This window comes from Lissotriton vulgaris, chromosome 2_1 (genome assembly GCF_964263255.1).
Source record: "Lissotriton vulgaris chromosome 2_1, aLisVul1.2, whole genome shotgun sequence".
Classification (NCBI taxonomy): domain Eukaryota; kingdom Metazoa; phylum Chordata; class Amphibia; order Caudata; family Salamandridae; genus Lissotriton; species Lissotriton vulgaris.
The window spans coordinates 674674357-674692187 of record NC_141687.1 but is presented as its reverse complement, the minus strand read 5'-3'; the positions used below and the strand labels follow the sequence as shown (position 1 = coordinate 674692187).

Sequence of the window (17831 nt, the reverse complement as noted above, 5' to 3'; positions counted from 1 at the left end):
CTCGACCATTGCGATTAAATGTCAGGCCAGTAAGCTCTTTTTAAAAAAAATGTTTAACTGTCAAAAAAGACTGTCTCTGAGGTAACTGTACATACACCACATACTGTGATATAAAGGATCTAGACTTATTAAAAGGCACAGGTCTTCTGTTCTTATTTTTTTAATGTAATGCCTATTAGACCTATTTCTACTCAGATTACATACACATTTTAGCAGTAGTTTTGAATTAGGGTGCTGCAATGCATGGAGGAGGGGACATTTAAACACTTATGACTATCCTTTGACACAGATGCAATATGACATACAGGTAAATTCTAGTTGTTCTTGTAAAGTTGTAAAGAAAATGTGGTCATTACTGGTTAACTAGTAAGTGCATAAACGTGTGTCATTTTACAAGCCTTTTAATCTGACAACACAAATTCTGGGTAAGTAAGAATGAAAATGCGGACAGGTTTGCTGCAATATATATTTTATTTCAAAGTGAATCTTGACAATAATACACCATAAATTGTTTTGACACTCACCAAAATAGTCACCTGGAAAACCCGCTTTTTGTGACAAAGTACAGAAGGCTTGGTCACATTTAAATCACTGAGAACTAGAGAAATACTATCGCAAACTTTAAGAGACATACATCCATGAAATTATTCCCAGTCCTCATATTGTAATATTGCACAGTGCAATTGCTACATGGCAAACTAGTGTAGCACAAAATCAAAAGCCAAAATAAACAAAAATAAAAGCCACAAAAGTCTACAAATTGTATAACAGTAACAGTTCAAACTTAGTAATCAAGTCTACTCTTTCAGCAAATCATTCTACAACTTGTAGTTTGATTTTCTAATAACACAAGCCAAGTTAAACTACTTGTAAAAATATAACAAAAATTACTTAAAAACAAAAATGAGTTAATACAGTAGCATACTTGATTAATAAGACACCCTGAATTAAAATTAAAAACGGAATACAAGGATTTCATATAAAAATAATTTGCAAATTAAAAATAGTATGCAAGTATGCCGTTCTAGATTCATGCAGTGCTTAATTTTTAAAAAGGCATCAAACCATAAGCTTTATCTCAGTTTTATCTCATGGGAGGAATTTCTTTAGATATTTTTCAGTATATATTTTTGGTATGGCTCTCATGTTTCAGCACACTGAATTTTAGTTAGGGGAGACTCTCATACATACACTTCTCCCAAATTCAAAAACATTTCCAGGAATTTTAATATCTAGAAAGCAGCAGACCTGTAACTTGGAGAACATTCATATCATAAGCTTTTCGTTTTAAAGGTTATGCATGGGTAAATAGATAGATTCTGTTAAACAAGCCATTAGGTGAACTCTCAAACACAGTAAAAAGTACTCACACTAATATCAAAGAACTAGAGATAACATGGCCCCCAAATTAGGAAAACAGTCATTTGTGGTGTCAATACAGAAATGTTAATAGAAATAGGGAATCTGTTGGACCTACAATGCCAACGCTCACCGAGTCTATACATGACATGTTTTATCGGATGTTTTCTTTACTCCATACATCTATTTTAACACCCATGGGCCAACTCAATTTCAATGTAACTAGATAGCACTTTTTAAATGTACATTTACAATTTTCTTTTTTTATAAAATGCATAGTGTTGATTACTAAAAACACTGAAACGTGTCGGAAAATTTTGGATCCTTCATTTCCAGTGTGACTAAAAAATGTACTGCTGGTATTTCTGTTTTATGACCTAATACTGTTGTATTTTTTTTTAATAAAATAAGTTTTTCAAATGTAGGCACAGTAGTTTTACACATACATTAAATAAAACACTGCTTGTGTTAATGGAGTAAAGAAAAACCTGTCTGGTCATTAGCTTATTGACAGTGCTGTGCTAGTGGTATGAAGTTCATTGAACAAATAAACATTGGTATTCCAAAACATTTGGGGAGTTAAAACTGAAATCAATTACATTACTTATTCCAGTCAACGCTGCAAAGACTGTATTCCAGAACTTAAAATAAAACATGAAGTCAAGCCTGAAACATAGCTTTTTAACAACCTACACACAACGCCAAAAATGAAATAACAAAAATTAAGTTACATTGAAACATTCACTTATAAGCAGTAACTAGCTCAGAGTTAATGAAGATAAAATACTGATGCATATAACACACCCCAAAATAACATATACAATTTAAAGTCCATCATTTACAATACAGCAGTTACATTGACACTCCAAATATGAAAGCAAAGTAAAAATCAAAACTCCCACTTCTATTTCATGTAAATAGACAACCAGAAATCAGAAGGCTATGTAGGGACTACTAAATCACCTAATTTCACAGCTATCCAAAGTGGCAATCATTATATAGCAGCTTATCTATGATACATTCAAGATAAATGATACATTTATTACTTGCCCATAAGCTTAAACATAGCCCCTGTTTAATAACTTTTCTTCAAACCCATTTCTAAACTACAGTATACTTAAGGTCTATGCTAAAAATAGCCACCTTTTTATAGGAAATGGATAATTAAAGTCTTTGGTGCTGTAAAAAGCAACTTTATTTGAACAAACAAAAACAATATACTTCCTAAATAAAAATGAAAAGCATGAAATTTATGTCCCTGTCGGAATGTATTAAATAAGCATTGAACAGCAACAATCTAAAACAAACACTATAATGTAAAAAGGCTAAAACCTGTTACATGCATAAATGAAAAAATGCACACACCTCACATCTTGTCAAGCTTTCAACAGTAAATATTTCTGATAATTATAAAATACTGCATGGTTTGCTCAAGCCACTATGAAACCATATCGCAAGTCCAATGAATGCCAATTGCAATATCTTCCACAAGCAACAATCATGCCAATGGCATGTCTGTCAAACCTAAATATTTTGAAAATAAACCACTAGATATTTAATTTCGAATAAACAGTACAAATACTGTTTAGAAGGTCTTGCTCGTTACATCTTTACAACAAACAAAGAAGCTGTACTGCGGTCTTTTGTTGGAGCCAAATAGTTCTGATAAAAACAGAATTTGGTTACAGCAAACATGCTGTCCTCCTGATAAGGAATACACCAGCTACTAAAATCATACCACACAAAACTCAAAAAAATCTACCCTATAAAATCGGATCTGAATTTTAAGTGCTGCAGTCCTCAACATGAATATACAAGTAGTAACATTAACAACCTCAATATTTAAGGCACTATGTGTGGAAACGGTATACAATGCAGCTGAGATTATTAGGACAACAACATTGAAGAGCAAAGTCTAGGCAACCTTCTCGATTTGCCCATGCAAAAGACACATGCAATGTAAAGTACAACTTTCTTGTTAGATACAGTAAGTGACTCAACATTGAAAACACCAAGACACAGGTAATACAAACATATTACTTGTACACTGTACTGTAGACATATGTGCACCTGTTGCTCTATATCTGTACACTGAATGGCTTCCCAAATGTCGACGTGTCTTGCACTTGTTAAAAGGCAATTTTATAAAAAAATAGCAGGAGCAAAAACTAAGCTTCTACTCCTGTAAGTCACCTGTCTACAGTTACTATATAAGATAACATGACCAAAGACAAGTTATACCAAATGTGCAAAACACATTAAAGTGAACGTTTTTTAAAGCTCAAAGTTGTTTACATTGCACCCAAGTCTACATGATTCAAAAATAATTTTCTTGTTGTGCCATGGCTAATATTTATTAAATACCATGTTCGTTTTTCTTCAATTTAAATGTCTGTATCATTGAGCTTCTCCAGCATACCACAATTCAAGTTCTCACATATATGGATACTGGTTAAGTTTTGTTGGACTCAATGGAAATCCTGTGAAAGAAGGAGAAGCTGCAATGTAAGAATGTGATGGAAAAAACTGTTTGTATTGAGTTTGATGAACGGATGGAGAAGGTAATAGACGGTGGTTTATGCCCACGGCGACTTGGTGAATTATGCCACTTGGGTGAGAGATACTGTAGGTTGGATGCTGCAGAATAGGTCTTGAACTACATGGAGAGGCTAGGATGTGGGCTACAGGTGGAGCAGTGCTGAGGGGTGCAGAGGGACCATAAGAAATGATAGCCGGCTGTCCTCCCAAATGAGCGTTTCCAGCTAAATGTGCGTGAACGGTTGTGTGATTAGGACTTCCGTGTTGAAGGTTGAAAGGGTGGCTAGCGACATTTGCTGGGATGAAGGTCTGTTGTCTTCGATGACCATAGTTTCCATTCCACTCTGGGTGTCCAGATCCTAAGAGCTGAACCTTAAAAGCATAAAGAAAAAAAATACCTGTGAGATTTTTCACATTAAACACCCGATTGACAGATTAGGAAGTTGTTAATTTTTTTGGGCTGTTCATAGCACATGCACCACAAGCTATCTTCTCCGAAATGTTATATGAAGCTGCAGTTACCATCTACAGTAATACAAACATGTCAAACGCAGGGAAATTGTTAACATTGCGATATAGTGTGCAAATAGATATAAAGTTCAGTCACTACAAACGTTCACTGTATGCTAAAATGACAGAATAGGATAGGAGCTGTGCTCATTTTTCATTTCTTAGTTTTTTTGTCTGTCTTGTGACGCCATCAGCGTATATATTTTAGATTTTGCAGAGTACATAAACTGTAGCTTAGCAACATGACTTACCAGAAGTCCTACAATACCAACAAGCATTGGCAGTTAGTAGTTCTCACCTTCTCAACCTATTGGCTTTGCTAATGATGTTTGGGGATGCTGTGCAGCACTTGCAACAAAAAGAAATGTTAGGTCTGGAAAAGCGCTTATTTTGTAGCAGAAGCCCAGCAGCCAATGGCTGAAAGTGCCCCCGTAAAAAGTATAACAAAAATAATAATAATTAAATGCTGGCAAGTGAATAATACCTGAGCAGGTAGGGATGGGTGCGCGTTTATGTGTTGTGGGGTAGCAATGGAGAGGGAGAAAATAAAAAGAAATACACAAAGGAGTTAGAAAACAACTCTCAGATACTGAAATAAAAGACAAGGAATCTGTTACAGTGTAACCAGCTGTTTGGAGCATTTAGTGCTGGAGATTCGCATATGTGCATACTCATGCCAACTATGGTAGACTAGAACATTTAAAAGTTGTTATTCTTTCAAGAAGTCTTGACAGAGTAGATGTGCTTCCTTAATGGAGAATGAGCATTTACACCGTATTAGGCTGTCTTTCACTCAGCTTGAAAGAATATCTATGGAGTATCAGGATATCGTAACATGGTGCACTATGCACAGTGTTCACCAGTTAATATAAAAGATCTGCATTCGATAGACCTTTGAGGTGAAGGGTGGGCATGTGAATCTAACGCATTGCAAGCTACAAACCCTACAAATAGGGTAACAATTTCCATTTGTAGCATGTGGCTGTAGATGCACATGCTCTGCATAGACTACAAAGCAGTATTCTGGAAAAGCAGTGGTGGCTAGTGTGTGCCTAATGCAGATGTCTGCAACAAAGTCCTTAAGATTGTTTGGCCGACTTTAATCTATTGGCAGGCTAGGAGTCCACACAATAGTGATTCGTAAATGTTGCCTATGAAAGCAAGTATATGAAATGCAGTTAAAACATATGGTTCACCAGTATTGACCAGTCATAGTTAATCAAGAAACAATAACATGTGCCCTAAAGTAACTATAACATATAATTATAATTCTTATATATTATTTTTTTTTTCACTGAAAAAACAAAAGGTTACAGGGATGTCATAGTTAGGTTCAGGTTTCACTTGTGTAAAACCAGTGAAATTCAGCAGTTATAGCTTTCTGATCTAACTAATCTGGCTTTTTTGGGCCTGGGCGTCCTCGTGGAACCCCTCAAGAGGTGTTTCTACCCTGTCCCCTATTCTTTTTGTTTTCCATTTTTTGTGGGACTCGGCTTAACGGAGTCCCAAGATGGTTGGCAACACTTTCTGGTTGAAGTGTTGGCAGCCAATTAAACTTAAATATTGCTAAAACTACTGAACGGATTTACACAAAATCCCAAAAAGCATGCTTTCTAGACCAACATCTAGCTTACTGCCAAATTTGGTGTAATTCCATTCAGCGGTTCATGCTGTAGTCCTGTTAAAAAAATGGAAAATCCCAATAGACATAACATGGGGTAAACACATTTTGGGACCCTCTTTTTTCTCTGCCCTCACTTAACAAATCACCCTGAAAGGCGTGAGGTCAGGAAAGCGTGGCAGCCAGCGAGTAGAAGGTCGCGGGTGGGCTCCCGGAACATCCGTGAATTTTAGTGTGGAATTTAATATGGGATCGTAGCTTCGAGTTTGACCCTAGAAAGAAAAAAGATGTCTCCCAACGTCTGTTAAAATATATGCCAATTTCTACCTTGTTGGTTTTGTGCTCGGGTCTCCTGGCTCCCGTGTGGTTGGAGGGGCTGGCCTCAGTTAACCGTGAAAAGAAGGTGGAGTGAGGGCTCAGTGGGAGCTCAGCGAGTGAGGAAGAGTTTTCTCCGGCTACCACGGCTCCAGGGCGGGTGTGACGCAGAGCGGCCCTGGAGCTCCGTAAGGGGAGAGGAGCCGCGCCGAAAATCTCCTACCGGGGGAGGGGGGGAGGAAGGGGGGCTGGAGGTGAACGTTCACGCAGTATAGAGGGAAACTTCTCAAAGGACTATGAACTGAGGAGAGCGTTCGGCGAAGTGAAAGATACAGCGCCCCCGCAGTCCAGCTGTACTGAGAAGGTAATCAAAAGAGGTAGGAGGAAAGGGGCATTTGGAGGCACGACAGCAGAAGGGATAACTAGGTATGTCCTGCGTAGTTCAATAGAAACGCTGGGCTAAGGAGACAAAAAGGACGTCTGGGAGTCAGGTGAACCTCAGAAAGATAGAGAGGTTGTTGACAAGCTAGATACGAGGCAAAAGAGTGAGAAAAGTGGGAAGGGAGAGAAGGGGAATGAGTGCGGGTGTCTGCACGGTGGAACATTGGGAGGGGTTGTAAGAAGTTCTATGCCGAAGGCACGGTGGGCTACTGCTAAAAACCCACTGATCTGATTCGATTTCCTCACCAAATAGAGAGGAAATAATGTATTATGACAAGACCGGAGGTTAGCATTATACATAAAGCCTTTCTTTTATTCACCACTTCAGAGCAGGAACCTTAGATGTTCCAACAGAAGAACTCAAAACTGCATCACAAATAAAACAGAATACTCAAGTGCATATAGGTCCCACAAGGTTCCATGTTCTTTCTCTTTTGTTTGCTGCTTCTGAGCACATACGTATTATTTGAGTGCCTCTTGTAAACTATTATTAATTTAATTGTTTTTAGAAATTGCTTAAACATGTCATGTTTACAACTTAATAATGGTGTTTGCATTGGCACGTATTTTATTTGTGTAAAACCCAATTTATGGGTTTGAAAGTAGGTCAATATTGATTAATCTTGATCTGTATAAGTTGCCTTTCAGTTTAAGGTGAGAGATTTGGTAGGAAAAGCATAATTTATTAATGTAATAGAAAGCCTCTCTTAAAATATAAAAATACTGTCAAGTTGAACTGCTTGACACGTGCAGCATTTGGTTACTTTCAAAGCATTTCTTCAGTTGTTCATCTCAAGTGACAAGAATTGTGTATATGTTTCAGTGACAGTTGCTCTTGAAGGTAAATTGAATTGAAATTAAGGAAAATATATATTTTGTGAGTTCAAAAGGTTATTTTGGGGAAAAATATAATTTTGGGAACTGTGCCATCACTTCGGAAGAGTTTGTTGATAATCTTAACCATGTATTTTTTTTAATTATTTATGTATTCTATTCCGTGTATGTACATATTTTATCTGTGCTTTTATGGTCTATGACCACAATAAAGTTATCAAAGTAAAGTAAAAAAAAAGATAATCTGTTATGTTGTGTTGAGGTATTTGGGGCAATATGTCTTTGTAAGGAGATTGAGCCTTCTCAGGAGAAGATAATGAAAATAATTACATAGTAAGTGCAGCAGACAGTGAGATATTCTATAAAAGAGGCTCTACAGAGCAGGAAACAGAATCAAGAAGAGGAAGAGTATTTCTCAATTTTTGATGAAGAGATTATTAGGGTCCAGGAGGTAAATGTATGCACAAGAGAATACATGCTACAGGCGAGAGAGGAGTCCAAAGCGGCTCAAAGAGATCTTTTGTCCAAATTGTTTAGCGCAATGGGCAGTTTAACACTGCAATGGGAAAGGACAAGCTGGATGAGCTTGAACAAGAGGATGGACGTAAAAGTTATGACGAGTATGTGCTAGATTTAGATTATAAAGATGATGACTGGAATGTATAAAGATGATGACTGGAATGATGGATTGAGAAAGAAAGGAAAAGATCTATGGTTTTAGGTCCTCTGGGGGAGAAATAATTTGACCAGACAGAGTCAAGCATCTCAGAAGCAAAGGTTGGTGGGCTTTGGACTGTAGCAGAATGCATTAAAATGTGACTGCTTAAACCACTGGAAAAGAAGGAGAGAAATGTACTAAGGGCACAGTTTTCACACCCTCATAATAATAGCATTTGTACAGCGCAACAGCTACCTCAAGGAGAGATGTTCCGGGGATTAGCAGTACATGCAGTTTGAGAGTCTGGCCAAACAGCTAACCAGGACTAAAAATCCAGGTCTTCAAGGTCTTCCTGTACTCGTGTTCTGACTCAATCAAGTGCATCCAGAGGGCTAAGAGTTCCATAGCCTAGCAGTCCTAACCGTGAAGGACCTACCTGCCATTCGGGACTTTGCATAACGAGGTACACAAAGCAGGGGCTGAGAGTTAGATCTCAATGTGGGTTTTTGTTGAAATGGACGGAGCCAGACTTGCAACTCAGGCTTTCGGCCAGTGAATCCTGCAGTGATAGAGGTAGAAAATCAGAGAAGGTGCCATTGAAATGTGTGCTCCACCGCCCTAACCCCATCTGGGAACAAGGAATACACTTTCTGAAATTTTCCCTCATAGAAGTCAGCTACATTCATGCACAGGAAGGGCGGCTGTATAATTACCTCCAGCACTGATGGATTGGTGAAAGATCTAACAATCTTAAAAATTCCCTTTCCAGAGTTCTCTGCTCTCTATGCGCTTGACAAAATATTTCCTTCTCGATTCTCATATTGATAAAAAAGTAACTATGACCCCCAACATTAATAACATATTTAAGTTAGACAAAGACCCTAGGAAAGGTTTGGAAAAATCATTGAATCTTGGCAAGAGAAGGTTCTGGACATCCTTGAACAAGTGGCGAGAATTTTTGATCAGATTGAAGAAGCCTATATAAGGGGGACAGATTATAATATATATCTTCTGTGCGGCTGGTGCCATAGGGCAATTTTGTTTCATGTGCAATTCCAATGTGGGACTATTGGCTGAAAGGCAAAATACCACCCTGATGAAGCTAAGTCCCAAACTGCCGGATTTCAGTGTCAAACCGCATCGGACGATGGCAAAAGGTCTCCTTTTCAGAGAATGGATGGTGAAGAATATCCGGAAATACATCCAGACCTTCACAATCTGGACAAAGCGTAATCAGCAATGAGAGGAGTGTTCTCTGGGAACAGTTTTTATGGGAGAGCAGAGCAATCTCACAGCTGAGGATTTTTAATGTCCCATTATTCCGGAGCAGAAGGTGCTGCCATCAAGGAGGCAGTTATTACAGGCAGCCTTCCGGTTTCTATTCCCAGAAAGGTAGAGAACCAATAAATAGATCTTCTAGAGCCAAATTTCAAGGCTCAACATCAAATCATGGGGAGTATGAGGACATATATTGGTTCTACTCAAGGAGGGGTTGGAGGAAGGTTGAAATTATTCCTTGAAGAGTGAGAAAAATTAACAGACGACCCAGGGTTTTTTTCTGTAGTAAAAGGATACTTTATCGAACTGGAGAAGAAGCCCATTCAGGCAAAAGAGCCAAGAGAATTGTGTTTTCACAAGGAGTGAGAAGAGGAGGTATACAGAGAGGTGAATCAGATGAGAGAAAAGAATGCTATAGTGAAAGTGGACAACAACATGAGAGGTTTTGTTGGTCTTTTTTCCCTACAAGAAATATCGTACTAAGGGTGGAGACTGGTCAAAAATCTAAGGATGTTAAATCAGTTTATTATCATCATTTCAAAAAGGATGGTATCTATCTATTAAGAGATATGGTGCTAGAGGGGATAAGTTGATCAAGTTGGATCTCAAGGACGCATATTTTACAATACTATTAATTTAGAGAGTCAGAAACTATTGCAGTTCATATGGAAAAGTAAACTGTACCAGTTTAAATGTTTACCATTCTGCCTTTCATCGTACCCATGGTGTTTCGTGAAGGTGTTGAGGCCGGTGGTCGGTTACTTGAGAAAAAGAGGTGTAAGACTCATCCTATATCTTGATAATATATTAATAATGAATCAGAGCAAGGAAGAATTGAAGGACCATCTGAGATTGGTAACGGGCCTTTTGGAATCTCTCAGGTTCATAGTCAATGCAGAGAAGTTGGTCAGACCATGGAGTTTCTAGGTTTTGTGGTAGACACGTTTTAGAGTTAATTGCAGCTATCACAGAGTAAGATAAAGAAAATAAGAGAAGAGATACAGAAAGTTTTAAGAGATTTGGCACGTGTAATAGGGCTTCTGTCATCTTCAATTCATGCAATTTTTCCAGGTCCGTTGCATTACATGGCTCTTGCAAAGGTTGGCGATAACTGCCTTGGCACAAGGGATATGGTATAGGGACACTGTGGTACTGTCTATGGAGACAAAGATCGAGTTACGTTGGTGAATGAAGAATTTGGAAGCATGAAATGGACATGCAATTATCTAAGTTCAACCAGATTTTGTATTTGAAACAGATGCCTGTTTATCTGGTTGAGGAGCGACTTGCTCAGAACAACAGGTGAATCTTGGAACCTTAGAGAGGAAGGATCATATCAATTGTCTGGAGGAGGAGGCGGGGATTTTTGCTCTGCGCAGCTTCAAACAGCTTAAAGGGTCCTCTGTCTTATTTAATATGTAAAACACAACTTATGTGAGACAGCAACAAGCTAGGAGGGTGCAGGCCAAAGAAGTTTACAGAGTTAGCCTTAGAAATGTGGGATTCTGCCTAGAGCCAAGATTGGTTTGAGAGCAGAGTATTTCCCAGGGATGTCCAATGAGATGGCAGGCTGGTATTAAAGTAACCGGACAGACTTCAGCGATTGGAAGTTGGACATTTCTGTCTTCAAGAGTATCAAGGACTTTCTGGGTCCTCTGTAGGTAGACCTGTTCGCATCCAGATTGACCAATCAGTTAACCAAATCCAGGGCTATGACACTGGATGCATTAATGTCGGATTGGGGGATGTATGTTCATACATCGCACACAATTGCAACGCATGCTTTTACCACATGTGCAATACATCGCAAACACAGTTACACCAGTAATGTTCACAACTCACGGCGGTGCAACGCACATACAGTGATTCCTATGGGCAAGTTCACGACATCGCACACTGGAAAATCGCAAGTCAATACAACGCATAAAGTCTGTAAACCCGTTCTTTGTGCGTTGTCCGTCCTACCACAGTTCTGATTTTGAAATGTAGGGCGGCAGGTAGCCGGGCTTGTCTTGTTTTATTTCTACGTGGGACAAGACAATTGTGAACTGAAAACGGCATTGATACTTATTAGCAAAATTAAAATATTTCATAAGCCTCCATTAGATGGCAGCACTGTCCAAGGATGCAATCTGGGTAGAAAACTGCTGTACCAGCACTGTCTCCTGGGTTGGTGTCCGAATGAAGTACTCCAACTGCTTAGCACTGGAGCACGCGTGCACTTGTTTTATTAGGCTGGGGAGTGATAACACCAATGTGTGCAGTGTTATATTATAACAGTGTTTCCTCTTTTATGTCCCACAAATACGAAAATCAGGAACGCCACTGCCCCTTCACTTCTGTTGCTTATAATGATCTCGTTGGGATGCTAAACTTGGAATAAAGTGCATCACTTTAAACCAAGTACTGAACGTAAAATACCACATATGCTTATTTTTTTAACGAAATCATTCTGCAGGCAGACCTATGTATTCTGAGCAAGTTACCAAGCCATCGTTTTTATTGACTCTGATGTCTGCCTGTGTGCTGCAATTGCTTACGTCATTTGTTTCCTTGTACAGGTTTCAACTGGTCCAAATATCGAATTTGCCACGAACAATCCGTGATAATCGAGGCGTTGCTGATCGCTGACCCTTTCATCTTTGTTAGGGGACTGGATCGAGCACTGATTGTTATGTGGTATTTTTGGTGCAGTGTTCACCAGTTGCCTGTCCTCTTGGCGATTATGCAGATGTTGGCCTGCTTGCCTTTAAAAAGGCTCATGGCTACAGCTCACGTCACCAACTTCCACTCGCCCACTTTGGCATCATTTTATGCATTCAGAAGTATCTCTGCCTTATGCAAGTTCTTCGGATATGAATTGCTGAGCCTTCTCGATTACCCTAGTTTTTGTGGTGTCTGCCGCCTCCGCACCGCGCTGCCCCTCTGTGTTGGTGATCAGTGCCGGTCCTAGGCCTTCTGAGGCCCTGGGCGAAAGGGAAGATGTGAGGACCCTCTATGTGACATCACAGAAAGTGACTTCGCAAATTAATTGGTGAGAATGTACGGCAAATCACCAACTACCACTCAATTAACTATACTCTCGGCTCTCAGCATACATGCTTCACAAAGCAACATTTCAGTACAGTATAGCTCAGGTGCGAGCTTTATAAAACGCTTTGCGTCATGAAATGCAACCCGCGTGTGCTATTGCATATAAATCACTGTGCCAAACAGCTAGCAATTACTGTGCCAAGTAGCTAGCATTGGAAAATAAATGGTCCTTTTGCCAGTAAAGAACTGGATAGAATCTGTATATCCCTGCCCAAGTCATGCACTTTTCCAAAGATTACCAGCACATAAACGTACACTGATCCCTGCATTTAAGCCCATGGACCAACAGATTGTGAGAGTCTGTTTTCCACTTTTGAAAGGGCACATGAGTTCCCCGGGAGGCTCTGGCACCAGAATACATATGTCTATCAAAAAAAAACCTCAAACATTTTAATTATCATGATAAAGAAACTAAGAATTGACAAACCAAGTAGACTTGCATATTGGAACATGCACACATAAAGCACGCAAATATTGGCACATGCACACATAAAACATGAAAAATATTGGCACAAGCACACATAAAGCATGCAGTTATTGGCACATGCACACATAAAGCACACACATATGCACAGACACACCAAAACACACACACACAGAACTTTTCTCAAGAGCCTAAAGACACACATTCACTAATGCACACACCCCAACAGTCACACATAACACTATACAGCTGAAGGCTCAGGGTGATGTGCCTCAGGGTGGTACTGAGTGATGCAACTCAGGCCACCACTAATTGATACGCCTCCATAGGACACTCGCTGCTGTGCATCTGGGAAGCAGGATAATGTACATTTGAGGGATAAAAGGCTATTTGGCTAAGGAGGGCCTACAATGATACGAACCAGAGGGCAAAGAGTTATGTAAAGTAGTGGCCTATGGAAATGTACTATAAGGGCACACTGATGTAAGAAGCAGGTGGGTTCATGTTGGTGTCAGAGTCCTCCCATGTCAGGGAAGAACAGCTCCTCCAAACGTCTTTTAGGTGAGACACCGCGAAACCCTTTTGTTTGTGACAAATGACACAGAGAGGGCTTTTGGTTCAGCCTTCTTCGGATATTGGTTGCTTTGGACCTTTTTTTAAGACAGTGTCATTCACATCTTGGTGGTTTTGGACTGATCGGGACTGTGCATGATTTTCATTTGCACCTAAATTGGATACCACACTTCTGCATCTTTTGTGTCTAAACGTGCTTCTGTTCCTAGAAGTGATTTTTGCTCCTAATTGTGCTTTCCCCCTAAATATTACAGCACGATTCTGCTAATTTTGCATGCACATATGTCTGAGGACCTGTATTGATTTTTTACTCCTGTATATGTTTTTGTACCTTAAAGTGTCCCCACATTCTAGTTGATGAAGTACCAAAGGTGACTAGTCTCCTAACTCTGTTTTTTGCACCTAAATGCATTTTTGCACTTAATGTCTCCAGGTTCCTGCTAATGTTGTGCCAAAGGTGACTAAGCATCTTGAATTGTATGTCTGAAACATTCTAAGTATTATAATATAAATATGAAGCAGGTCTCTTACCTTAACTGCTCAATGACGACTCAACGAGGAGGCCGGGGCCTGACCGACTCCTGCCTGCAGCCCTGCCCACGCGGCCCGATCCGAGTAGTGACTGACTGCTCACGAATGGCGTGTGCGCATGCTGAGTGCGTCACACTGAGCGGGGGCTGGCCATAAAATCATGTCCAGGGCCGTCATTGGTAGCACTTTCACGCGCTACCAGATTGACGGCCCTGGGACCCACTGTCACCCGCATCATGAGCAAGACCGGCGTCACGTCACCACCACTAAGGCACCACCACCAAGCTAGGTGGTGGGGTGCGTGCGTCACGTTGCGTGCAGAGCTTACGCAGACAGTGTTTAGTTCCCGGCCTCCTTTCCTGCCTTACTTTTACTGCCTGCGGCCCGACCCCTTGCGCGAGCGCGACGAGAGTGCTGTGCGCACTGCGCAGCGCTTTTCCCATGATTATAATTTATTTATTCCCGCTGCCCGCAACTGCGGCGGGGCCCCCCTGAGCGCGAGCCCTGGGCAGCTGCCCATACCGCCCATGGCTAGGACCGGCCCTGTTGGTGATGAGAAGCCGCCTTTATGATTTAGCCCAGCAGCCTCGGCCCCAACAGGGCCACTTACAGCACACCACCACGGTTGATACTGGCCCCTTCCTTCTGCTTCTAGCAAAATAGAAACCATGAAACATAGCACAGGAGCTGCAGAGGAGATTCGAACCAGCAGCTAATTACAGTTGTAGCTTGTGCTTTTATATCCAACGCGTAACATAAAAGCATCCTTCCCTAACATCACTTACACACAACATCGAAACAAGCCCAACAAAGGATCGCAATAAATACAGTTCTCTGTCAACCAAGCTAGCCCACGGTGTGGTGATACCCGTCAAAGACAGTGCATTTGCATCCCAATGAGAATTGGCACAGTCTTTTTATGGTCTGTCTCCACAGGTCCCAAGACAATTGTGTGCATTACTGCAGAAGGGCTTTGGCTCCGCCCATATGATATTGTTTTGATTAGGAAGACGTGTGCTTCCTCAAAAAGTGCTGTTCAGCGATGTGCGTATATTCGTTAATAAAATAAATGCGTATCACAATAACACTGTTGTATCCATTAATAAAATAAATGTGCATCACAATAACACTGTCCATCAACAAACCGCGATGTAACAGCATGCGCAATGGAAAATCCCTGCAATGTGGAAACCTGCGATTTAGAGCATGCGCGATTTAAAAGCATGCCTTGTAAAGTTCCCACAATGTAAAATGTGCGTTGTAATGCGCCCGCGATGTTCTCTCATCGGTGTAATGGGTGTTCGCCGGATTGGTAGGGAATGAGAGCGTATGCTCACTTGATTTCTTGAAGATTTAGCGAGTTGTGCTTTAAGGAGGCAGAGGTGTTGGATAGTTTTAGTGATGCTTTTTGGAAGACGCAGGCTCTGTTTGCCACGGTTTCAAGATGACAATGACCCTATTTAATAGAGTGCCGGAAGAGTTTGTTAAGAGGGATAGACGGGAACCAGCATCAGTTAGCGCTTTTGGGTTTGCTCAACTTTCTTGTTTGGAACATATCAGGGATTGAGGAAGAAACACAAAACTTTCCGAATCAGTTTCAGCTCTACTTGATGAATCCTGGGCTCCAGGTACAAAGAAAAAATATAGAGGAGCATGGAGAGTATGGCTTTGTTGGAGCTTGGAGAGGGACTTGGATCCCATGGAGGCGGATGAGGTGGAAGTAGCTAATTTTTATGCAGACTTATTTGATAAAGGATTGGCTAACGGGACAGTTAATTGCTACTGCTCTATAGCTACTGTGGGACACTATTTAATTAATGAAGTTTCAGTGGGCAAAGCCCCCTTAAACTGTAGAGTGATAAAACAAATTAGTTTGAAGAGAAGTCCTAAACCCAGATATGAGACTCTGTGGGATGTACATTTAGTAGTGACGCTGTCAGAATTGGCTTAGTAATAAATACTTAGAAACAAAAGAGTTGTCTTGGAAGGTAGCAACCTTGTGTGTAATAGCTTTCAGTAGGGTATCAGATGTAGGAGCTTTGGAAAGAACAAGCAGGTATTACCAAACAATGGGAGTGTTTAACATTTTGAAAAGGACAAAAACTATGTTTAAGTCTATCTTTTATCCAAGTTTGGATGATTTGCCAAAGTTGTGTGGTGAGATGTGAGAAGGAATAAGAGTCTCGTATTTTGGAGAAAATGAGTGCTGCGTTGGACCAGTTATTAACATATGTTTAACCTTATCAGGCTGTGACAAATGCTACCACTGCAAGATGGGTGAGGTCCGCTATGGGCGAAGTGGGTATTGATTTGTCAAAATTCAACACACTCTGTGAGTGTTGCCATAGCTTGTAAGATCTTTGTGAGGAAAAGTTGGATGAGATTATGAAAGCAGATTGGTCTAATGCAGATACATTTAGGAGGTTCTATTTTAGACCATTTGATCATGTTTCACGCTGCGCATTGAGAAGCTTTGAACATGTATAATGCTAGCCTGCTGTCTTGGCATAAAATGTCGATTCCTATAGGTTTACTGAATAAAGAACGATTATTTTATCACAAGGACGCTAGCCTCCATCCAGGTAACTAACTGGGGGAAGATTCATAAAAATAACTTATTTAGAAATGGATGAACTGTATTGATATGGATGTTACTTAATATTTTGAGAAGGATATATGTGTAGCGGTTGTTTCTTACAGATCAGTGACAGGTTAGACTAGCGAGGAAAAAGAGGACGAGGATAAGTCAAGAGAACAAACAAAAGAGTAAGAACATAGCACCTTGAGGGACCTTTATAGACTTGAGTGTTCTGTTAAGTTGTTATGTAGTTGTGTTCTACAGTTGGACCTTTTAAGGCTGATGCTTGAAGTGGTGAATTAACTGTTTTATGCATGCTAGCCTCCTTGTCTTTAATAAAAACACGATTCTTTATTCAGTAAACCTATGAGAATCAACATTCTTCCCCTCTAACCCCTCCCTCCTCCACTCACAAGCCCCTCAAGACAGCCTATGTGTTGGGTTCGGTGGAGGCAGGGCAAATCACAGTTTGGAGATAGAAACTCCTCAACAGGAACCACCTCTGCCCTCACCTCCGTTGTTACCCCCATATGCACTCCTGGTATAGACCCTTACCGCTGCTAATGGAAGGTCTGCTGCGGTCACTGGTAGAACAGTGGCCGAAAGGGAAGGAGGCAAGCCCTCTTCACCCTAGGTTGCAGTCTAGAAAATAAACTTCTACCAGTTGGAATTTGAAGAGCACCCATGTAGTTTGCATGACCATGTCCTTTTATATTTTCTCAAGCATCTTGTCAACTTATGGGCCAAATAGAGCTCCACCGCACATGAGGTTGAGGACATGCTGCTGGACCTTTGATTTGAAACCAGAGATATAAAGCCATGTGTGTCATCCGAGGACAACACTGGTGTTCATGCCTCTGGAGGCTGTATTCTTGGCATTGATAACACAAAGAATGTTAGTTTTTTAAATAGCTTTGCCTCTGACACTATTACACCCCCCCCCAGAGGAGTACAGGAAGTGAGGGGGGAGTTTCCCTAATTCTTGCATCTCCACCCACTGGGTCCTATCATATTTACAGAGGCGCTGAAAGAAACTGGATAGGAGCCAGTGGGTTACAGCACCTACTGCTACTCTTTT

General features: G+C 40.5%; 1 protein-coding gene across 3 annotated transcripts in view; it reads right to left on the bottom strand.

The window, feature by feature from the left end:
• Positions 1 to 452: 452 nt before the first annotated feature.
• The window catches only part of HIPK3 (homeodomain interacting protein kinase 3), a 565819-nt gene continuing 548440 nt past the window's right edge, over positions 453 to 17831 (bottom strand). For all 3 annotated transcript variants that reach the window (XM_086955870.1, XM_086955868.1, XM_086955869.1), the window contains exon 16: positions 453 to 4269. In XM_086955870.1, the coding sequence (XP_086811996.1) occupies positions 3793 to 4269 (477 nt within the window). In that variant the 3' untranslated portion in view covers positions 453 to 3792. The remainder of the gene's footprint in view (positions 4270 to 17831) is intronic.